At 40.6% G+C, this 25,620-nt stretch overlaps 1 protein-coding gene across 1 annotated transcript in view; it reads right to left on the bottom strand.

Annotated features, from left to right (window-relative positions):
• MTHFD1L (methylenetetrahydrofolate dehydrogenase (NADP+ dependent) 1 like) overlaps positions 1-25,620 on the bottom strand; it is a 159,714-nt gene that overhangs the window by 44,500 nt on the left and 89,594 nt on the right. The window contains exons 21-26 of the mRNA XM_059828957.1: positions 23,258-23,397; positions 21,525-21,566; positions 20,374-20,474; positions 19,788-19,965; positions 5,746-5,853; positions 3,901-4,053 (exon numbers count right to left, since the gene is read on the bottom strand). Of these exons, the coding sequence (XP_059684940.1) occupies positions 3,901-4,053; positions 5,746-5,853; positions 19,788-19,965; positions 20,374-20,474; positions 21,525-21,566; positions 23,258-23,397 (722 nt within the window). The remainder of the gene's footprint in view (positions 1-3,900; positions 4,054-5,745; positions 5,854-19,787; positions 19,966-20,373; positions 20,475-21,524; positions 21,567-23,257; positions 23,398-25,620) is intronic.

The following is a 25,620-nucleotide window of genomic DNA, read 5'->3' as shown; positions in this document are numbered from 1 at the left end:
CTCATGCACCACTGGGAAACTGCAATTTCACTCCAGGTGGGCCTGGACTCCAGCTTATGTTCAAAGGACAGCCTCAAAACTTTTTAAGCTCTTAACCACTATGAAAGAAGAAATTCATTCAACCGGGAACAATATTTTCCTTCTAAAAGTATTCATAAAAATATTTACTTTCAGGGTCTTTTTCCCCTTACAATATTCAGGTAATATTTTAGCAGGACAGTCCTGGTTCTCACCTATAAGTGAATTAGGGCTTTATCGCTCCCATAAACTGTTTTCAAACGACACTGGGTCGCCCCAAGAGTCCCCTCCCACAGGATATAATTTCAGAACTAGTTCCAGAGACTTGAACTGCTTTCTCTATGGGGAGAAAAATAGTATTTCTGTAATAGACTGACCTTTCTTCAGATATGTCAATAACTGAAGGATGTCAGTTCCTTGTGAGAATTTGGGAGCTGGCGTGGCTCCAAAGCTCCACATATTTTCAAAGGGACCTTGCCTGTAATTTTAACCCATTAAAACAAAAGTGCATGGCTGGAAAAGGGTGTTATGTATTTAAAAATCTCACTGTGATTCAAACACAGCTATATTACTTGCACCAGTGGTTTGATGGCATCACTTCACAAAGGCAAAAGACAACAGGTTTTACTTCTATGACCAGTCTGCATTCTTGAACATCACATGAAAGAGAACAACAGAAACTTGGCTGAATGTGAGAAAGCACCCAACTGCAATGGCTTTTTTTTTTGGCTGGGGGTGGAGAGAAACACACATACTACAAAAATCTAATAGTTCTCCACCCAAGCATTGTTAGTGAATGACCTCACTGGTTTCCTACATATACTCCAGCAGCCTTCCTGCCATCACTCTGTTGAGCCAAGCAATGATGTCAACAGTCCACCTGTGAGAGTGATGTAGCCTTCTGGGTCATGGTTGCAGAGAACTTGGATAAAAGCTGTGCCAGTGTTAATTAAATGCACCTCTTGTTTCACTGCTGATTTCCTCCGATAAGGCTCAGCTCATTTTTCCTGGAAAGACTTCCATGTTCTAAGGGAACCTGAGCCAACCATAACACAAAACAAATATTGCTTAGAGAATACAAAGACGACATGTTAAATATTTAGTTTAAAAAAAAAATATGATTGCCTATCAGTGCTGGGGTAAACACAAATCTCATTAATATACATGTGCTAATGATAAGGTTAAACTAAAAATGCTAGTTACTGCAGATAGTTTATCTTTCAGCAGTGCTTATTGGAGCAGAATTCCAACAACCTGCTTTACCACTGACAAGTTCTGCCAGGTTAGAGTGAGAGGAGCTCGTCCAGTAATAAGTATGCTTTGAGAATGGAGTTTGACGTTTAATTAGCATCAGAATTATCACTACAACTTTAACGAACATTTTGTCCAATAGCATTTATTCTGCCATCAGAAAGGTCTTCGCTGTAAGAAGGCTCTAAGCAGGTTAGGTATTAAGGATCCTCTTCATTAATACAATTAGCCAGCAAGTAATGAAAGGGAAAAAATATCTACTGCTCCTTCTTTTTTTTCCTATATAAAGAGATCTAATCCACTGTCATGACTGGATGCTTTCACCATATGCTGTCACCAGGATTTCTGTAATCCCTCTACCCATACCATCTGACTTCCAGCTACTTTAAGCCTTTAGGACATGCCCTTTTATACTTGCGTTCTTCTTGTAGACATTTTCAGATAGCTTTATCAGTAAAAGAACTGTCAAAGGAAGACTCTCAGTTTTGGAACCCTACATCAAAAATATTCCTTCTTGCACAACTTAAAAATTACCACTAGCCTGAAGACGTAATTGCTGACAGCAATGCACAAAAAAATATCTGAAGGTAGCAAAATAGAAAAGTGATCTCAAAAGTAGTGCTACAACTCCATTATGAGAGTTTGTTTCCCAATGATCACAACTCTCAATTCTGAAAAGCAGCAAGTTGGACCTCTTGCCATAAATTTAATTCTAGAGAAAGAATTGTATGGCAAGGATGTTAGGAATACATTCATATTCATTCATTCATTTTGATTTGTAGCAACTGCGATAGTTCCAAGGAGTGTTCTGTCCCACATTCCTGAGCATTAGCAATATTTTCCAAACAGCCAATGATCGATGTCTGTCTATTTAGATTTTAAGCTCTTGGGGATCTTATGTTTATACAGTACCACGCCCTACAAACTCTCTTGGAATATGTAACACTAAGAGTATATTGCCTACTCAGTTCCTGATATGAGAAAAGTTCCATGGCTATACTACCTCTCCCCAGAGTCAGAGTAACTAACTTGGACGTATTTTTTACAATCTCCCCCAGTAAGAAATCCCATATATAAAATGTCCTTCATAAGAACTGTATTTTTTGGTTCTAGGCGGAAACCAAAAATGGGAGATAATCCTTGAACCTGTTTGGTCTATACTGGTCCTACGGACAGTTCCTATGGATTTTTGAGGCTGAACTGCAGCTAGCTTCTGTTGAAGTGTGCAGAGTGTGACTCATTCAGAAAGCTCAATCCAAGAACATTTTACTGTGACATCCTACAGAATAGCTCCCTCATGGATTTGTAGTTGGTGCCCATTCTTCACATTCACTCCTCCTCACAACTTTATGACACACAACTTCCAGTGCAAACTTGAATCCAGGCCATGAAGAGATACTAGAACTTCTGACAAATTTTCTTCTGTTACTAGCAACTAGAATTTGGTCTTACACAATTTAAATACACAGCTGTGCTCCACTTCTGGTGGATGTGCATAACGTGGCCATGCAGAAGGAAAGTATAACCCCAAGTCCAGTGAGCTAAAGTGACACAGTTTCCTGAACTCCAGGAACCCTCCTGGTCAGAAAGTACTTCCTTCCTTGTTTCAAACGCTTGATTGTTTCAGAGGGAATTCAAAACAATAGATTAGAAACTTTCAAACTTTCCTAATGTATTGCTACACAAGGAAATCAGGCCATGCTCTGGGAAGATGAGATAACATTGGGAGAGTACTCTTTCCGGAAATGCAATGGCTTTTGCATCCCTTCTCTAGCACCATCCCATGAATCAGCTACATATAAGTAATAATTCATGCTATGAGATTGTCAGATGCAGTTCAACTACTGTTTGGAATAAGATGTGCGTGGTTGGCAAAAGGCTTGAGCTACTTTGGCTCAGCTACTTTGATAAAGCATGTCAGGAAGAAAATATCGGAAGCTTCCTAATCTGAGTTTGTACTTTTAAGGACAGGTAGGAAGAAAGGATGACAATTGCCTCTTCTTAGTATCTCATTGTTTAAATCTCTAAAAAGGAGAAAGAATGTGCTGCTACTACTGCAGTTAGAATTCTATCCCCTTCCCACCATAACTTAGTTTTACAGAACCAGCAGAGATGTTCACAAGGACTGGGAATAGATCAGGCTCATCTGCTGAAAAGCAATCATTTTAATCATACGCTTTTTCCTAACACAATTCATTTAATCTAAAAATATTACAGAATGTTTTGTAATGACAGATGAAAGATTTAACATTTAGAATATAATCACGTGATTACAATTATTTACAGGCTGCAATTTGAATAAGGAAAGGTAACAGACACGTAAATTCATTTTTCTGCAGCATTAGGGTGCCCCTAAGTATCCTAGACTAACTGAAAAACATCAGAAACAGAACCAATGGCAAGAGTCATTCTCTCAGACCTTGTAGTCAAAGCTCTTATATGATATTACATTTTCTTAATTCTCTTTTCCTATCAACGTAGAGATACAAAAAGTGTGAGGATAAAATTATTATAAAAAACACGAACTCACCTGGTTCTACACATTATTTTTAGAGGCAAACAGGAAATGCACTTCCCTGTCAAGCTGGGTCAAAGGAAGGGGAATGAGAGAGTTGAGTACTCTGCACTCACCGTTCCTACCAAAGGGTAGATGAATCCAGCTCCAATACTGGCTCGTACATCAGTAATCGGCAAAATGAAACCAGTGGGAACGCCCTTCCTCTCAGGCTGATGGGAGAGGGATAGGTGAGTTTTTGCCATACAAATGGGAAGATTTCCAAATCCCTAACCGAAAAAGGAAAGAAAATAAAAGAAAAATATTTAAGATTCCAGTAAAGACTGGTAACAAAGTGAAAATACATTCTAAGTTATCAGTATCTTCTAGAAATCCTAAAATACATATAGCAATAGTTAACCTTAGTTTCTTAACAGCTAGTATTTCAGAAATGGACAGAATACTGTATTTCACATGCTGTTCTCTCTCAGCTCAGTCCTACATCTCCAGAGACTTGGCTGTAGTGATATCCAGCTTCTAGAGTGGGTTCTCCATCTACAGTTATTTGCAAAAGTTGCCTATACCACAGCTAGAGTGTGCTATTTTCAGAAAGGGCACACAACGGGTACCACACTGAACAAGAAACCTACATCAACTCAATAAAAATCCAGTACAGCACTTCCCTCTGGGCTTTAATGACCTAGTTAGATACCTACTTGAGACCAGGATTCATAGTCAAAAACTCTCTAAGGGTACTAATGTCTTCTTGGGGGTAAACACAAAGGGCTCATGATGCTTTGCTGTGTTTTTAAACAAGACAAAAACTGTGTGAGGTGATGGCACCTGCTTCACTAATGACAGTGCAGTAGTTACTCAAAAAGTGGGAGAAAATCAGGGAAAGGCCCTCAAGCAGCTCCCACCACACTATTTGTCTCCCAGGTTATCGATTAACCTTGAATCAGGCACCTTCCACTCTTCCTTGACAAACAGGGATACAATTCACAAGGCCAGGAGGAGAAGCAGCACTGCAGGGAATTGCCTCTGCAGCCCAGCACTGTCAACAATCCTTTAACGATGTGAAAGTATTTCCTAACACTGCTAACATCTAGACTAAAAAATGGGTTAGAGAATCACAGCAGGAAAAGATAAAGACACGGATTATTTTGCTTTCAGTACACTAAATAACCTTCTTTGCCATCTAGAAAATCAAATTAATTCTCAGGAGATTTGCATTATAGAGAAGATGGCTATACTTCTGCCTGTCTGACCAGGCTGCTGAAGTATACGCAGGAATTTTTCCATGACACATCATCCATAGTTTCTATTTTCTGACAGAAAGGCTCCAGCGATGTTTACGTGCCATTCCATTACATAAAATACATTCACCTCTCCACATGGTTTCAAAACTGTTCTCAAAATGTAACAAAGCCCACTCCCACATGCTTTAGGAACAGTGATCTATTTTACGTTCTAGCATTTATAACCCCTTGAAAATAATATGAACAGAAGGAAAACAAAAGATTTTACAAGTACTGGAAGTTTGTTATTAAAGTGTATAGCTTCACACAGGTCTTTTTGTGTTTGCAAACTCATTTTTTGCAGGTAGAAATGAACACCCATACGCTAAAATCAGGCACATTCACTAGCTGCTACTTTTGCAGATGTGCAGTTGTCACATTTGAGGCAGTAATGCAAAATTAGCACTCTCCATGGAAAGTACAGTTTCATGAACAATCTCAGAGTGATTCCAAACACCGTACGTGTCTTACGGGAGATAGCTTTCAAGGTTAAAATCATTCTGTTCTACTTAATCTAATCTAAACCAATACATACTGACCTCCACAGTTTAGCACCACAGGTAAGCTCACGCCTTTTAGCAAAGCTTGACTAAACACTCCAATCTGAGAACCTTTTACACCCCGAGGTTTCCTAAGACTGTCATCCAGCAGGTACCCAACTGCATAATTCACTGGTGTTCTTACCTGCCGGGTGTAACGATCAACTTGTGACTGCGCAGCAGGAGACAACTCTATATCCTGAGCTCCATACACCTTCTGAGCAATGATCCTTATTTTTTCAACAATAGGAAGCTGCAGAGACAAGGAAACAATACAGGATGAACATTAGCCAAGAGAAATTAGCATTTTGTTTGCTGAGTGAGGAATCCGAATCTCTCATTTAGATTCATCTGTGTTAAACAGGATTGCTAAAGCATTAAATAAAGTAATGGGCCCTGGTGATGGATATGATATTCAGCTACAGGTACATGAATTAGAACCATGATTTCAGCTACTCTGTCATTTAGGAGCTGCACAATTCGTGCATTACAAAGCTGACAACATGAGCTTACACCCTTACCTAAAGTGGGGGACGAAAATAACTGCCATGTAGTTTTAAGAACCAAGAGCTAACGCACACTGCAGATACAATGGAAATACAAGCCAGCAAGCTCCACTGGGTTAACAGGGACCACTAGACAAATAAATTTCATTTCACAATAAAGACAACCTATACAATGAGTGGGCAAGGCAAGGTAGCAGGCAGCCAGGGAAGGTTCCTCTGAGAAGCAAAGAATTGTAGCAGAAAATTCCTGACCCATTGCTGCTCCTTTGATTGCGATTTCTTTTTTTTTTTAATTTTTTTTTTATTCTTACCTCCTGTCCTTCCTAACATTTTGAATTGTAGCATTGATATTGTAAAGCACTTTGGACACTTAAAAGAATATGAAAGCATTCTAGGATACACTTTGAAATCACAAGTCACTAAGTTCAACTTCAGTCTCCACGAGTATCCACATCAGGTTATTCAGCTCAAACTGAACGCATGTTCTGCCTTTACGGTTTCTAATTTGAAGGCACATGCAGACTCTTACATTCAGGCTGTTAGAAATCCTCTCACAGATTTTCAGCAGACAGTTTTTTGTGGTCAGACCAGGCATTTACTTTTTGTGCCATCATTTCTGTTTATTTAGAGTAAACAACTCTTTCCTCTTTCTCTTTCCTTTTGTTTTGAATGGCCTTGGAGAAAGCAATTATGGTTAAACAAGCCAACCTCTTTGACTTCTTTCAATAGGAACAGGACGATGGACGAAGGATCAGACCACCAGTTCAGCTACTTCAGTGCTGACCACAGATGGCCAGAGATGAGTGCAATACTCCAGGGTGCACCCCACCAGTAATTTGTACTCCAGCATATTTCATTAACAACACATGTGGAAGAAGTGTTGAACAAAATCTAAAGAGATACCACTTGGGGAAGAAAACTTGGTAATCTCAAGCTATACAAAAAGCACCAGAACACAAAATAGAAGTATTTCATTTTATTCCAACAAAGGCAAGAAATCAGTTTGCGAATAACAAACTCTGTCTGGTGCATTTATAGGAAGTTCCACAGCATTTTTGCAATGCCTGTCTAGAAGTAATGGTTTTGCTGCAAAGACACATCTGTTGAAGAGTTTGTGTCAGACTGACCTTTTTTGTATTTATGATTGAATTTTCGAAAAACTGAAGTTTAAAGTAGTCTGCCTTTACATTAATAAAGAATGCCAGTAACAAAGACATCACAAGAAAAGAAGCTTGCCAGACTTTCAAATAGCTTAAATGTAAGGCAGTTAAAAGCTACTAAGGCTCAAATAAAATCCTTCCCTCCGATACAAAATTTCAAAGTGAGGTTTAAAGATGTTCCACAAGACACCTTCTGAACATGCTGACTATATGATTATTGCACCTTAATTGGGTGAAATGATGTCATGTTCTTGACTTCAGGCTTTTTACAGGAATCCAAGCAGTTAAAAAAAAAAAAAATCTAATGAGGATTGGAGATAACACATTGCAAATATCCTGGATATAATTCCTGGCAGTATTAAGCTGAATAGAATACTTCAGTGACATGGATAGCCATCACGAGATGAAACTTCTTCCAGGTTGATTATTAAGTACCTTCATATCCACGGCAGTTTTGAACACAATGGAAGAAATGCAAAATGTGTCGGTTAACTTGCTTTTTGGGTGCTGTTTGCTTGCAGTCAAGGACTAACAGCAACAGCAGAAGCAAAAGGAATTCCACTCCCCCTTGTCAGTAGGCCAACATCAAAACTAACAGCTTTCTGCTTAAACCTCAGCAAATTCATTGAGATGGAGATGTTAATTTAGATTCAATTTGCATTTGTGTCAAAATATTTCCAACTAATGTGACAGCAGGATCATTACTACACCCTCAGCCCCTTTCCAGCAACCATAGCTGTAGTTTCCAAACGAAACCCAGCAGGGCTCTGGCTAACATCAGAGCAGACTGCTTTAATGACAATGGTGGCATTCTGCTCCTCCCAGGATGTGCGCAATATCTTGCATGACTGAGTCTGAGCTGGACAGTCAAACTGTATCCCTACAGATTTATGTTCGGTTTTTTTGACCAGAATTTCAGATACTTTTCAGGCCAGTACCGACACCTCAAATTTTGCAAATTTCATCTCAGAAGAATCACCAGTGGGGAAGCAGTTGCGGGAGTGTGAATGAAAAACGAAAGCGGTTTTCTGAGACCGTCACTTGTTTTTGCAAGGCATGCACATACAAATGGGTGAGGCAATGTGCATGGTCTCAGAGGAGAGTTTGAGCCTATTTAACCTCACAAGACAGGCAGATGACGCCTGGCTGAGCCCAATTCAGACAGAAAGCAGCAGGGAGGCACAGATGCTGTATACACATTAACACAGCCCATGCATGCGCTCTCTCAGACATGCTTCCTTCCTGAAGTTTCAGGAGTAGGGAAAGGAATACACTACACTGTGCTAAGGATCCACCTGTTTCCTTGTATTTTAGTGGGGTTTTTAAGGGATTGTGTATTTAGAATCACAGTGTAACAGCATTTCAAGCTCAAAAGTTGCCCGTGTTTATGTTATCAAGTAATGCTGTTCAGAAATTTAATTTTAATTTAACTTAAAGAAGTATTTTCCAAAGAAAAGCCACCTGGTACTTTGCATGAGAAATAAAAATTCATTTTGCTTGATAATAACATAATGGTATTTATCAGAAAAGAAGCTCTAGTAATTCAAGAGACTTTTTACATACATGCCATAGCAGAAGCCTGGATGTTTACAAGACACTTGTAGGAGCAACTCTTACTTTTTCTTATCTGGTCTTTAGGGCAAGTTTAGCTTAAGGTTTTCAACAAAACTGTTGAGTATTCAGCACTTCACTATGGAAATACTCTCACTGATGGGCACAGGCATCCACCATATGTAGTAACACTTCACAGTGCTAATTCATATGGAAAAGTGCTGAGCTGAATTCAAATGGGCTGAAAAATAGAGGCATATAGCACAAATAACTAAATCATTAAGGGATTTTAAGCTGGATTTTTGCTCCAGCTGTTACCAGACTCTTCTAAAAAATATCATGTGAGCTACCTATTTGTATCTTGGTCAAATATCTGCGAACAGAAACCACATATCTCATACACTTAGAAAAAATAAGTACTTTCATATCTCTCACTTTTTTTGTCTGAGAATTTTCTACAATGGCCTAGGATATTCCTGAAGCAGTTGTTCATTCCCACTTGCAAACTACAATGCGGCACCCTCAGCTACACTGATGCAACTATTGGCAGGCCATCAGTAAAACTGTCTTAATGAAAGGAGAATGAAAAGTCTCATCCAGACAGCGAGAGTCAATGCACCTATATGAACAGCAACTTGGTTCCACAGCACCTCTGCTATCTGGACAGGTATGTTGATAAAGTTATTTATAAAATGTGCAGATCATCAAAGGCATGGAAGATTTACGATCAGCAATAAAAGCTGCTCCTCTTCTTATTTCCTTATGTAAGGTTGTGAATGTTACACAACTAAGTACATTTAGGCGGAGAACAGATGACATACACAATAGACAGTATGGATTTAGACAAAATATAAATATGCAACTACGTATTAGTACTAATGCTGAAGGAATTATGGCAGCTTCAGAGAATTCATTCCAAATTCAGTTTTAGCTTCTTGAGAAAATGATAGCATGAAATACTCAATGTAAACTTATACTGAACATGAGAAGGTGCTACAGGGCCACACGGTATGAATATCTGCTAACAGTTAAGAAGCTTTGGTGTTTCTCTCAGAAAAAAATTATCTCCCCAGCCCTGCCAGAGACAATGTGCATTTCTGAAATCTCACACATTCAGAGCTACCAAAGCCATATGCTTCTTCTGAAGCAAGCACAAACACACGTGCTTGTTGAGGCTGCCAAGCACCCACACCATACACAGGATTATCTCCTTGGCTAAAGCATAACAAATGCTACAGCAAAAGCGCACAAACTGCTTTCACAAAAACAGTATCTGTGTAGCTGTATATTTCATTACTTGATAGAGAACAATTAAACGAAGAAAGCAACACTGATAAAGAGGAGAGCCTGTCATTTCCAAGACTGAATTGATTATCCAAGATGAAATCACACCACTGTTGGCACCCAGCCATACTGCTACTTCCAGGCCATCCCCCTTGCAAGATGGTGCTGTTTATTACACGATCTTCTTTCTTCCAATACTATCAACAGCAAGGTTTTTACCAAAACATAATTTAATAGCGTTTCATTTCTGCTACCCTTTCCTCACAACTTCACTCTTCATCTCTTCCTTCAGCTATAACAGCAGACTGCAGATTATAATTTTTCCACATGGGGCTTGATGAGCATTTCCATGGACAGCAGACCAGCTTCAATAGACCCTCCTTCATCCTCCCTTCCTCTGCTGCTCACACTCACCCATGTGCCAGTGCAACTGAGAGGGCAGCACCGCTGTTTGTGCAGCTGCACATACCAGAGAAAGTGATCCAGGCTAAAACATAACCCAGGGGGAAAAAAAAGTCATTTTAACACAGATCAGTTCACACATCCAGTTTACCATAAAGGCAAAGCCAGTACAAAGCAGAAAGACAGAGATGGCTTAAATGCCATCTCTACAGAAACAATTGCTCAAACTGTTCAAAGCTGATCACTGAATGTACCAGCAGAAACAGCAAGTTGCGGGAGGGACACGTGGCTTGGGCTGGGATTCCTGAAATCAGCCTTGTTGCCAAAAGTCAGTATCACGTGAAACGAAACATGCAGACTACCAGGGACCTGGCTTGGGACTGTGCTCAGTATTCCCATCTTTTGCATCTAGTCTGGACACCTGACTTCAAACTCTTTGGCTACTGGAGAAAGGAGTTAATCTTTTTAACCACCCATAGCCAATCCCCAAGACTGCTGAAAACAACCCCTGTTCCTTTCCTTCTTCCTTTCTTCTGCTTTTAAACATCCCCCCCGACTTCCTCACCAAAACAGAGTCCAACAAAAAACGTCTCCAAAAAGCCAGAGTCAACAGCAGTAAGTCCATAGTCATACTTCATTCCACTAGGTTGCAGCTAAGCCACATCTACTACGAGAAGCGCTGGTGTTATCTAGCTTAAATTGAATACCTTAAGAGAATGCTCATCAGTGCAGCACTTGGTAACTTGACAGTTATACAACATAAACATTTAAAACTACTTTATTCTCTGAGAAAACTTAAGATTCTATTGCAAAACGTGCTTAACCATAGAATATACAAAAGCACTATTCACTTGTAACTTACACATTTAATACTTCAAGTTCTTTAAACATTCACTTTACTCACTGCCTATTTTTAATTATGAGATCACCAGTTTAATTATGAGGTCACTAACCTCTGGGTTTATTGTTGCTAAGCTGCTTGTGTTTTAACAGAAATTCTTAAAATAGTTTAAAATTCAATGCATTGGCACTTTTTTTTTTTTTAATTTTAACTTATGCATTCATTGAAAGCAATAATGAAGAATCACTGGTTGGCTAAGTGAAACAGCATGCAGGCATCACTCAATTCCTCTTCTTGGGAAGGTTGCCAGATGAAAACATATGATGGGAGTATGGCTGAAGGTGCTGTGTGGGGTGACAGAATGCAGTCCCAAAACAACAGCTGACTCTGCACATTCAAACTCCTACTTCTAGCTTTTCCCCTGGATAAAATAAAAACACATTTATTGAAGTATCTGTATACTCCGGTTCCAGAAGATCTGTGGCTGACAAAAGGATTCCCAAGTCTTTAGCACTCCTCTTCCTTTGTTGGCACAGGACAAGAGTTTGGTTTTTAATTTGCGGAAAAGCATATTCAGTCAAGTTAAGCAGTTTGTGAATCAACACCTAAGCCTGTGGCCATACAGGTTTATTTTCCATTTCCCCAGCTTTGAAACCCCAGCTGTGCCTAAGAAAACCACTTCATGCAAAGAATAGGAAAATAATGAAAACAAACATAAAAGTGCAGTGCCTGCATCGACAAAAAAAGAGACAAGGTGGAAGAAAGATAGCTTCCAACTCTAGAACACCCAATTCAGTGAAAAAAGTGTCCACACTCCACCAAAATCTCTTTGATGGAAGTGGGAGGAGAGGCTGGTACAGCCCTGTGGAATTCCTCTTTAATGTGGCTCCACTGCTAGATGGCTTACTAGCATTAGCGTGGGGGGAAATAGTTTAAAGACTAGCATACCTTGGAGGGCAGCATAGCCTGCATTTCGAGGTGAGAAATGATCTCCATCGTTTATTAGGAAAAGTTTCAGTAAGAAGCATATATAATTTTATTTATTCCTACTCCAGTAGTGCTTAAGGACTTCCATTGGGTCCATACATGACTGAACTCTATGATATACAAATAACAACACAGAAGTTATTTGCCTCCTAGGCAAAAGAACAGAGATATGTTGGGCTGATGTGACAGCAGACACACGATGGATGGCTTTTGTGGCTTAGCGGCTTCATGGTACCAGTGGAGGAAACAGAAAATACCCCTAACACCCACACACACTTCCCATTCAATCACACTGGAATTGAAAAGATGACCCATTTACAAATGAAGAGAAACACTCTGCCTTAGGTCATTCCCCTGGAGGTCAGCATCTTCAAATCCAGGCCCCAGGAGCCCTTCTTGACTCTGCTTTCCTCTTCAAGCCACTCCCCTTCTCCTCATACATGCACCAAGGAGCCTTCTCCTCCGCTGACTGGTCTCTTCCTTCCTTCATTACTCACAGCTCATCCTTGTTATTGGAGACCATGGCCAGCAGATGGAACAGAAGATAACACATAGAGAACCACTGCTGGCAGATGTTTCTCTGTTTTGATGCAACTCTTAGACCCCTCAGAGTGACCCACTGTCTCTGACAGCTGAAGCTAAGACTCAAAGAAAAGAGCCAAATGGCAGCCCACACCATACTGTCATAGCACAACAGAAGCAGGGGCAGCCAGATGCTCCAGATTTGCCCAAGTTGCTATGCTCCCAGCAGGGGAAGAAAAATACCAGTGCTGAGGCTGCTAACTGCTTGAATGCCTCCCAGAGAAGTGCTGGTATTCAACCTCATTCCCAGTGGATGGCCCCAATCTGAGAAAGCTCTCCTTTTTTTCTGCAGGCTGGCCAGGCAATTCACTGCACTTAGCCAAAATATTTGTGCAATCAACTTCCATGGTACAACCTGGGAACATTTTCATTTGTCACGATATTACCTAAAGGCAGAGCACTGGCAAAAATAGGTGTCATCTGACAAACCTGAAAGACTGGAACAACCCCTTTTCCTCCCACCCTTTTGTGACCTTTACGCTCTTCAATTTAGTTTTCCAATGTAGCATAAATCAGGTGATTTGAGGTTCTTCAATCATATCTGTCAGGTTACCATGTCAGTCTTTTAAGGGGACAATGCTAACTTGCTGACTGGCCAGATATGCTGATCCTGCCTCATGCTATATCACAGAATCACAGAACCATTAAGGTTGGAAAAGAGCTTTAAGACCATCAAGTCCAACCACCAACCCAACACCACCATGCCCACTAAACCATGTCCCACAGTGCCACATCTACACGTTTTTTGAACACCTCCAGTGATATGCCTGTCCTTCTCCTCTCTTCTACCTCCTGGAGCGTTAGCCCACTGCGCTCCAGCTGCCTTGCAGGAAGGGGCAATGCACCTCTTAAAAACCTAACGCCTGCCTTCATTCAGACCTATGTTTCCTCTCCCAGGTTGAGGAGGGCTGCTCTAAGTCAAGGGACAGTTCATCACAGGAGAAGAGAGGAGACCAGGATAGTGAAAAAAGGCAGGTTACTCACCAGGCGTGCATTAGTGGGGAATATAGCTTCCCCCCCACCAAGAACAGGCACTGAAGCCAGAGAAATTTGGGAATGGGAAGCGTATGTTTCCATCCTCTCCTATACTCCCCCTAGTTATCTAAACTTACTTTTAATGGGTCAGTCAACTTTATTTTGAGTAATAGCTTTCTGCTGCAACTTAAAGACCCATACTTCAAGAGAAGTGAACCCAGAAAGGAAGTCAACAGTGATAAGAGAGTTGATACTTTGATATTTTCCATATGTAGCAAGAATATATATTAAAAAAAAAAGTGCAGATTATTTCACAGAGACTTCAGGAGGCTTTAAAACAAACCCATCCTCCAAACACTAAAGAGAAATACTCAGCAAGGAACCAATTCAACAGTAAAATAAGAGAGGTTAGTGTGCAGTGGGGGCAAAAATCCATATTAAAACCACACACTACTGTAGTATTTGTTACGACTATGGCCAATAATCTCCTAAACTATGTTATAAACTCTGGAGCCTATCATATAAAAACTCATCCTCGCTCCTGAACACCCCCCCCGCGCCGTGCAATTCTGAATAGTGTAAGCATTTCATGATACACTGGATCTGTTTATGTCCTTTTCTTACACTTTTAAAGTGATAACAGTGCTGGGGTTATTTGTCAGAGGTCACTTCTTGTACTTGATCCATGAAATGACACTGGCACACATATGCACTCCCAAAATCATATATGCAACTATTCACAGAATCATTAAGGTTGGAAAAGACCTGTAAGATCATCAACTCCAACCATCAACCCAACACCACCATGCCCACTAAACCATGTCCCACAATGCCATGTCCACACGTTCCTTCAACACCTCCAGTGAGGGTGACTCCACCATCTCCCTGGGCAGCCTGTTCCAGTGTTTCACCATTCTCTCAGTAAAGAAATTTTTCCTAATATCCAGCCTGAACCTCCCCTGGCGCAACTTGAGGCCACTTCCTCTTGTCCTGTCGCTAGTCACTTGGGAGAAGAGACCAACACCCACCTCTCTGCAACCTCCTTTCAGGTAATTGTAGAGAGCGATGAGGTCTCCCCTCAGCCTCCTCTTCTCCAGACTGAACAACCCCAGTTCCCTCAGCCACTCCTCATAAGACTTGTGCTCCAGACCCCTCACCAGCTTCGTCGCCCTTCTCTGGACACGCTCCAGCACCTCAATGTCCTTCTTGGAGTGAGGGGCCCAAAACTGAACACAGGATTCGAGGTGCGGCCTCACCAGAGCCGAGTACAGAGGCACGATCACCTCCCTACTCCTGCTGGCCACACTATTTCTGACACAGGCCAGGATGCTGTTGGCCTTCTTGGCCACCTGGGCACACTGCTGGCTCATCTTCAGCCAGCTGTTGACCAACACCCCCAGGTCCTTTTCTGCGGGGGAGATGTCCAGCCACTCGTCCCCAAGCCTGTAGCATTCCATGGAGTTGTTGCGACCCAAGTGCAGGACTCGGCACTTGGCCTTGTTGAACCTCATACCATTGGCCTGGGCCCATCTATCCAGCCTGTCCAGATCCCTCTGCAGAGCCTTCCTACCCTCCAGCAGATCAATACTCCCGCCCAACTTGGTGTCATCTGCAGACTTACTGAGGGAGCACTCACTCCCCTCATCCAGATCATCGATAAAGATATCAAACAAATAGTCTTCGCACTGCCCTCAAAATATACTTGAAGCTTATTCTGTTCTCATTTCAACTCTTGAAAAATACTTGTTCATCTAATACCAAATGTCAAACAAACCCTTGCTAGAATCAAGAAGTATTTAAAAAAAAAAAAAGTACAAGCATTAGCTACAAGGATAAAAACAAAAGCTTGCCTGCTTAGAGAAATTAATAAAGAAAACATGAAAAGCAATCTAAAACGTGGGACTACAGAACACTGTGTCATATAGAGACACCTGAGGAAGTTCAAACAGACTGAATGAGATGCTGCAACGAATATAACCACATTAGCACAGTCTTCTAATTAGACTAGCTTGCTATGATACTCAACAGGACCACTCAGCTGAACCTGAGTCCTGAACTGACACAACTGTGTTGTGTCCACTGTCTAAAATCGCTCATTCAGCACATGCTTGGGTATCACGGGGCGAGACGGTATAAATGCATAAACATACCTCAGGATTCAGAAAAAAAAAAAAAAAAAAAATCACTCATCCTCAACTTTTTACCAGTATTTGACAGATCTAGAAAAGACTTTCTTGTTCTTCTCACATTATACACATTTGTAAACACTTTTCAAGAAAGTGTTTGTTTCCAGGTATACATTTGGAAATCACATAAAGCACTGCAGAGATGCATGCCATTTGGAAAAAACCCAAAGAGAGCCCAGTTGACCTGGACTATCCCGTAATTAAATGCCTGACTGTATACTAATAATACAGTTTGCTGCAAACTTTGGTCTAACTAGTAAAAAAGGATCTAAAACAGTTTTACATATAAGGGGTTTGGGTTTTGTTTTTAAATCCCCAGGGTAATGTTTTCTAACAAAACATCAAAATGTTGAATGAATCTATTATGGCTACAGTGGTCTGTGCTGCTGGAAGTTGTTCTAATTATAGCCAGTTTTGGAAGTAAATTCTGATGAAGTTTTACAGACTGAGGAAAATAAGATGCATAGACATCAAAGGACTAAATGGAAACATGGAGTAAAGTGAAGAGTAGAGTAATATCATAAAGACACAGATATGAATAAAGTGGTAGCGGGTTTATGCAGAGTATTTCCCCTTTCGATGTTCCAAAGGGGAAGGAAAAGAAAAGAAAAAAAACATGACAGCAAACCCCATCAAACTTGAGGCAACCAGGACTCCAGGGTGTTTAAGTAACTGGACAAATCTGTCAGTCACTGGAAAGATGAGGGACGGAACTACGTCCTTTCACTTACATCCCCTTTAGACACAATGATGAAGGGAAATCATCTGTCTAAATCCCATCTTACTACCTCTTCTCTTTCTTAATTTTCTGTCATAGTTACCCCTTTGAACAGTAGAACTCAGTCCTCAAAACTACTACATCAAAAAATCCTATTACAACCTTAATTAATATCTAGGCAGGCTCATTTGGAAGAGGTGGCTTTTCTTCATGTCCCTACAGGCCCAGTGACCAAATGACCTACCATACTGTACAAGCGACAGCACTATTGCTTCACTCTCCTACTTCCAACTGCGTCAGTCCCCAATCCTTTGCACAGTAAGAATGAAACAGAAGCATGAACTTTACACTTTACTGTTTTTGTTGGCCTGAATTTACTTTTTTACAGTATTCTAAGATCTTTGTATGTTTTTACAAAATCCCTTCAACATATTTTTGAGGCTTACAATATTTGTGTTAAGTTATGGGATATTAAGTTGATGTGAAGATGTAATTCATTCCCTTTGTGCCTAAGATCGTGCTGCTTATGCGACACAGCACAAAAAGATGTATCTGGGAAAGACATTAAAGTAGAAATCAATCTCATTTTCTTCCTTCATAGAGGCAAAGTCCACCGCTACCAATCCTTTCTTCTCATTCATACCACAAGATTGTAAGCTACATAGAATATAGTAACATCAGAGCTTAAATATGGGACTTGTCAAACGCTAATGTGCTATCTCTGTAACACAAGTGTCCTATGGGGAAAACCATTACAAATATTTCTGAAAGAATTTTTTTCCATTTTATTATGCAAAACCCATAAAATGATATCCTCGGTTTCCAGAGTATCTCATTAGAGACAAACTCAGAAAGGCAGATACATTGTCCATGGTTTGGTTGCAAAAATGTTCCATGGGCAAAATGCCCTGAATAGATGCTGCAGCACTTATATTCCCAAGGTATTTCGATCTATTCTGTGAAGGCAGTGGCTAATACTAATAGGAGTTGGCTGGATTACTGACATTTGGTAAAGCAGTGGGGAAGGTGGAAAGAAGAAATAAAATGGGTGCAAGATACGAGGTACATATCAGGGAGGAAAGTGAAAGACAACAGTAGGGCATATCTACCTCAGGTTGAACTTTTTTCTGGCGAGAAGAATCAAAACAGGAACTTTCAGCCATTTAAAAGAATGAAGCTGAGGTTCTGCTGTTAAAAAATAGCATTCAAACATTTTCTAAAGAAACTTAAGTAGCACTGGGGCACAGGATCTGAAATTTGACAAGGGCCTCCTTGGTGCCAGAGAAGTCTATTTTGCTGCCCAAATTTTAACCCACCCACATTCAGATAGTCAGGAAGGTCCCAAGAAATCATTTGTATAACCTTCTTGGAAATACGTCCCTCCAAATGTTCTGCCTGTACTCTGGTACTCCAGCATAGTGCTTTCAGGGGCCCAAGCAGCCCCTCCTTGCAAGCTGCTCCTCTTGACAGCTCACGATGCTGCAATGTTACCTAGCAGACAAATGCAATAACAAAGTCTCCAAGACATGGAAAAAGAGTCACCATCTCCGGCAGACAAAGCATTGAAACTTGGACCACACTATCCTTTGTTAGGTTATCTAACGGCTAAACAAATTAAACACAAAGCCCAAGCAAGGATCAGAGGAACAATGATAGGTGGAGGAACCTTAGTAATGTAATCAGTGGAAAAGCCTGATCAGTGAAAATTAGAGCACACTGAATTGGCTGTTTCCTAAGACCATCCAAGGGGAAGGATGAGACCACTGTCCTTGGTGCGAAATGCACCAAGGTGAGTCAATAGGCAAACTCTTTAATCAGAAAACTTTGCAAACACAGGGGGGTGATTGCCTACAGCAGCACAGGACTTGTTATGGGATGTAGGAAGAAGAGCATTTTGGGACTGTGTAAAACTTATGATGGGATTTTTGAAGGGGATTGTGGGAATGTGTAAAGATTGTTAGGGCATGTTTAGTGGAAGAACCAAAGATGGGGAAAGGGAATAATCAAGGTGGACTGAAGAGGAACAAGTGTGGGAAAAAATGGAGGGAAAGGAGGGAAGAAGGGGCCGGTTGAGTGTAAAGGTGTCTGGCCAGCAGCTTGTCTGACTGAGCTCTGCGCTTGAGCACCACAGTCTGTCCTCTATTCTCATTAAATCTGATTTCTGACTACCCTCTGTGTGGGTGTGCTCTCTGCTCTAGATGTGTATGTATGAACACCAGAGAGCAGGAGGAGAGGTCTGTGTGCTGGCAGCTGGAGTAAGTGCGACCTCAGGGGCTCATGGACCTTGGTGCCAACAACTGGAGCAGGGCAGGAGCATTGGGGGCTGCTCTTGGATAGACTGAGGATCTAAGGCGAACAGCAGTAGTGACCCATATATCTTGTGTGCCATATTGTACTAGCAGACTCCAATCCCTATCAGCAGGAGCGAAGGAACAGGACTGGGCTGCCTATGCTCTTCGTGTTTGGAGGGCTGTGGGTGTGTAAGTGGGTGCTGATAAAGGCAGTGCTTTCTCTCTGCGTTGACCTGTCTGTCTCGGCAGACATGTAGCGTGAGCGTGCACATGCTACCTCTAACATCCTTCTCATACGGAGAGTGAATGCTTCAGGGAGCCACAGCTTGGAGCAGTACCCATGATTGTGAGAGAGTAACTATATTTCATTTTAGCTGACTGTCAGGACAAATATCATACCTGTGAGATCTTTGTGAAGTCTCCCACAATAATTTGTGAATGTTCCACCTACAGACATACTTTTATTTTAAACAAGAAAGTATCAGAAACATCATTCAATGCACTAAATAACGAGCATTACAAGCAAATACCCTGCTCCTCTGATTAGATGAGCCACAGATTGTTTGTTCTCTCCAGCTTTTGTGATTTTAAGCCAAGTCAAGACCCTTGCCAAGTATGTTAGATAGCTTTGTTGCATTGTTGTTCTTGTTTTAAATCCAACACTGATGCAGCACGCATTCATTAAAAAAAAAAAAAAATCTTACCTCCAAGCTGTAGAGATATTTGAAACTGTTTTTCTGATTGGCTGCCTTTTCCACAGCTTGAGCTAATTTTACTGCTCCTCTACCACCAGCCGACCAGTGATTGCAGGGTACAGCATCAAATGCTCCAGATTGCTTTGCAATCTTACACACCAGATCAACCTCAGCAGGAGAGTCAGTTCTGTCAACCAAAGAGTTCCATCTCATTATTTTGTTTAATTAGTTCTCTTTTATAACCTTACATACTTAGCCTTATTCTACCATTGGCAGTTGTAAAGCAAGTGTATATAGAAATTCTGCCATATACATAATGTGTTTATATACAGCATATGTATTCACACGTTTTAAGAACACTTTTTGTAATTGTTATAGATAATTAACATGGAAGGTTAGTATTTCCGTAACAGTATATACTTTTTTGGTTGTTTTAAAACCTTAAGAACAAGCTAAGGATTTAAAGTTATATTCATGATGAAATTCTTTAATAGCTTCTTTTCTTCATGCCAAAACTGATCAATTTAAAAACCAAGAAAGGCGTGAAATTTGAACTGTGGATTTACTCACAACAGTAATGAAAGAATAGACTTACCTGAAGACGTTTAGAGCAACCACAACAGGAACTCCAAAGAGCTGAGTAATTTGAATCTGCTTCTGTAGATTACAGCAGCCATCAGCTACCAGCTGGAGGTTCTGGGCAATTAAATAAAAATTAATGGAAACGATAAGATATATCAAGTCTTCTCCAGCCAAAGAATTTTCCACAAATGAAACTGAACATAAACAGTGCCGATCATGACAGCTGCAGGCAAAAATATTTTTGCACTTAAATTATTAATTCAATTAATAAGCAACAGACATATTTAAGTAACTAAGCAGTGTCCAAAATTTGTACATGAATGTATTGCTCTTTTCTGGGACAGTGCAGCTGATGACTGCTTGCCTGTCGCTATTGTGAAAGGGCTGTTAGTATCTCGTCTGCAAAGTTTATAAACAAACTACAGTAGCGGGGTAGGGTTTGACATACAGATGTGTTAGATGCATAGTCTAATCTATATATACCTATATATCCCAGATAAAAGCACATTACTGGATTTCCTTATTTACTCTTTTACCTCACACTTTGTAGGCCTTGTCTTAAACGCAACAACACACATATCCTTAGCCTGATAAAACCAAAAGACCAGAATTTGTCTACAATGAAGAGACAAAGAAAACAAACCTGTAGAATCCACTCTTGTTTGAAGAGTGGCACCCAACACCAGATGTGAAGCACAAACAGATTAAACCTGTTGTTTAATAAATAGGTTAAGCTATCATTAATTTCAGGGAGTGTCTTTGACCCCTGCACCACTCTGCTTTTGTGCTGCCATAAATGCCTGTATGATGGACTAGAATGAAGAGCTGATCAGTCTGAAAACTTCAGGGTCCTGGAAAAACTACTGAAAAAAGTTATTCTTCAGCTAGTTCAGTTCCTCAGTACAATCTACCATGCAGTCACACACATAGCACACAAAAGAGGGATTAACACCAAGTGGCTCAGGTAAAATGAGATGGCTTTACTTGTTGGCAATGCCTGTTAAAGGTGTTCACTGAATGTCAGCATCAGAGTGTGCTATTATCAAACCTGAGGCTGCACACTATCCAGACAGAGGAATGAGAAGTTCTGATTCTCCATATACCACATTATTTTGTCCCTTTAAACAAAAACTTCTCCTGAAGTTTTATAATAGTTCCTCTTACCTCTTCTGTGTATTCTTTCTTCAAGGGGGCACCAGCAGTTACCTGGAATAATAAACAAGCAAAGTCATCACAGATTGACACTTGTCATAATCCTCAATCATCAGCAGTGCACTTTTGCATGCTTTCTATACTGCCAGTCAGCACTTACATGGCACAAAACATCATAGCTCGACAGCAGCTTCTGTTTTATTCCAAGTTACACTGGTACAAGGAGAACAGCAACACTTCCTATTGTATTTGGGTAGCAAGATCCAGGTAGTGACTCAGCAACGAGTTGTAAAAGATTTATTAGAGAGGAGGTAATTGGATCGCATTCTACATGCTTAACAATGCACCAGCAGTGCAAAGACAATGGACAGCAACCTCCAACAGCTGGCTGAAGGAATAACAGTAACATAGATGACTAGAAGAGGAACATCATCTTTGTGTGTCCTGTAATTACTGCCCGTGGCAAGGAACTGCATGCAAGGAATTTACTTTGCTGGAAAGCACAAAGGTATACAAAGAGCATCACCAGGATACTATATTGAGTCTTCAAGGACCACATACATCGATCCCAGGCACTGGACTTAGTCACTTTTGTCTCAAGCATTGGTCTTGGTCCATTTTATAGTTAACATCCTAGTAAGAGTATCTGGTACTCTACATGCCTCTATGATGCATTATGTAAACAGATGAAAGCTTTATACTTCTAAAGACACAGATCAGATGGAAATAGAGACAGTTATTAAGACATACTTAAGTCCTATTTTTGCTAGATTGAAGGATAACACACATGACAATATACCCGCCTTGATACGCACGGAGGAATATCATTAAAAATAAAAAAACCTGCATTAGAAGTGGACTAAAATGATAGAAAGTTGTATAATTATGTCAACTTGAAAGACTGAAAAAGGACAGCTCAGCTTTAGCTCTAAGAGATGATTAGCTGTAAGGGAGACCATGCATTCCAAAATTTTGTGGCTGTGGAAACAGCTCTGGTATTTTCACCCAGTGAGATTGTTTCCCTGGCAGCATCACTCACTTGCATGCTGCTGGGCAGATGAAAGTGTTTCTAGGAGTTTAGTGTCTGTCTGCTTGGCTAGCAGAGTCCGATCTAATTGTATGACTGAGGAGTACTTCTACAATCAGTAATCTGTACAGGTCTCTTCATGGCTTAGCTTAAATAGCAAAAAATGATACACTGGCGACTTTTGGTACACTGGGAAAACACTTGTACAATTTTATCAGTTAGCATCCCTGAGGGAATTAATCTGAGCACAGAAGGAGTTCCCATTATTGCAATGAAAGAAATCTCAAAAACTTCACTAACAATGTTGCCTACTTCTGCTCGCATACCAAACTCTTCTCACAAACCGAACTCTTCTCATTCCTCCTCAGCTGCCAACTTTCCCAGCCTGCAACTACTTCAGTGCACTTACAAATGCTATTTCAAAAGGCAGGGAAAAGAATATATATACATATTATAACTTTTTTTTTCCATGTAAACAAACTTCCCTCCCTCAGCAAGATTTAGTACTTCTTCAGAGCTCTTTCATCACTCTTCTTTCATTTGTGCCTTTCCATTCCTGCATTTCCTTTGGAGAGAACACCTATATAATGAGGTAACTCAGGAGGAATTTCTAAATACTGCCCCAAAAGCTACCCCCAATATTTCTTAAACCAAGATATTTTACTTATTTCAAATATTAGCAACAATTTTATTTTCCAAGAAAGGTGCAAAAACTTACATTTGGCCCACCTCCATGCATCTTCAAAGCCCTCACTGTAGCAACAAGTACAACCACACTAGGAACCAAGCCAGAGGCTCTGCATTTGATGTTGAAGAATTTCTCCATCCCAATGTCAGCACCAAAGCCAGCTTCAGTTACTGTTACGCATTAAGAAAACAAAACAAAACTACACATAAAACATGCTTTTGGTTAAACACTGGGGGATATTTCTACTTTAGCATACAGTGCACTTAAATATACAACAGTACTCAGTTTTGAATGAACTTTCAAACAGAGGTCTATTTACATTACTGAGTTTGATTAAAAGAGTATTCCCAACTCAGAAATAAATTCTCTTAGTCTTGATATGTACAATATGTCATCAAAAACAGTCACACGGGGGAAAAAACCCAAGCAATCCAAATTAGTTGGAATCAAAGTCTTTTAAAAACATCTAGTCCTCTAAAATAGCTATTTCTGTGTAATTATATTTAAAGTGTTTAAAATTCTTACAGATCTAAGACTTCCCTACATTATTTCTCCTCCCTTGATTTCACTGAAGATGTGCTTCCATCATAATTAATGGACCTAAATTCTCCTAGGTTTGCAGAACTTCTGATCACCTCTTGCCTTTGTGGAGCAGGTGTTTAATTATAAACACAAAACAGCATTTACAGTCATGTCTCAGTGTCGAACACACTCTTAAACTGAATTCTATAACAAGACTTTGCACCAAAGAAGTCAGACATCAATTTAATGTGACTCAGGAAAAAAAATCTGTGCAGAATTAGGATATGCCTGGCAAAGTATTTTTAGCAGAGCTACAAATAAAAAAGAGAAGATAATCCGTATTAAATGATGTCAGTCTCTTCAGAGCTAATTTGCTCTGATTTGTCAAATATCAATTATTTCAATTGCCTCCAATTGCCTTCAAATCCAAATAATTTCTTTTTATTAGACAAACACAAGCACACAGCAATTCAAAAATTCAATGGATTAAATCTCCTGTTGGTTGAAAATTTGCCGATGTAACTATTTCCCACCAGAACACACTGAAGAGTTGGGATCAATGTGTGCCTCTGGAAGATGAGAAGGGACTTTCAGCCAGACAAGCTAGGGTGGGAAAATGGCTTGCTTCAGAGGCTCCTGGACATGACCCCAAGCAGGGCTGGTAATGTGTCCCCGTAACCCCAATCAGCTTGCAAAAACTAGTAAATTCCCTTTTCTTTCTCTCCCTCTTGCCAGCAGTTTTGACTCTCATGCTTAGAAGGGTGCCACAAAGAGCTGATTGAACATTTCAGGGCTGGAAACCTTCAGCAGGGTCAAGAAGGAGGAGGTGCAGATCAGCCCTACTGCTGTGGGAGCAAGTATCTTTCTGCTGGCAGCTGATGCGCTTTAGGAAGTCCCAGCCTTTGTGCATTTGTCCTCACCCCACCGGCCCTTTTCCACCCCTTCGTTTTGCACAGGCTGAAACAATTGCCTGTGTGGCTCTGCTCAGAGGGAGCAGAGGGAGGAGACGGCTGCTGGGGCTGGGGGAGGAAGCAAGAGCTAGCAAACAAGGGGGTGAGCATGGGGGGGGGACCTCTTGAAATAGTAACATGGCAAGTGTCGTAACTAACATTCTCCAAAATCACTGCAATAAGTATATTATCTTTTTCTGAAAATCCCTGAGAAACACAGACATACCAAACATGGGGAAAAAAAAAAAAAAAAAAAAGAAAAAAAAGAAAAAGAGGTTTACACAAACACAGTAATTCACAGGAACAAAGCTAATGTCAGGATAAGTCATATTAAGAGCAGAGCCAGGGATGACATGTCTGCTTTCCAGTAACCCCCATTCTTCTTCTCCAGTCTCTTATGTGGCACAGTGTGATTAATGAGAACTCTGAGTCAGGAATATATAACCACGATCAATCTTCACTATAAACAACAGATAAACTACCAAGTACTTGAGAGGGTGGGAAAATAATTTCTCTTACAGAGATTGCCAGCATATACACATAGCAGTCTCCTAACGTTTCCAAACAAAGTTTCCAGGGAGTTAATCCTTTTCACGCCAAGCCTTTTCAAGGGTTAGTTTTCCTTAGAGAAAGGGGGATTGCAAGCCTACCTTTCAGTGAGAGAAAAGCAGAGGTTTCAGCCTTCCACCAAGCACAGCAACAGCACACACAGCACCCTTCAGGCAGTCTAAGCAGTCAGGGCAAACACTCGCAGGAGAGCAGGAGAGCTGTGTGGGGACACTTATCTGGGTAGCTGTGCATATTCCCCTATTTTCTGTAACAGTTTCCTTTGATATGGAGGGCAAAATGCACGTTTGCCTAAACAACCCAAATCCTATATCGACATTTGAAAAGCCAACAGAACACCGGTGTTCACCGAGA

The sequence above is a fragment of the Gavia stellata genome, chromosome 2, assembly GCF_030936135.1.
Source record: "Gavia stellata isolate bGavSte3 chromosome 2, bGavSte3.hap2, whole genome shotgun sequence".
NCBI classification, from domain to species: domain Eukaryota; kingdom Metazoa; phylum Chordata; class Aves; order Gaviiformes; family Gaviidae; genus Gavia; species Gavia stellata.
The sequence above is the reverse complement of the archived record's forward strand: the minus strand, read 5'-3'. Positions and strand labels throughout refer to the sequence as shown.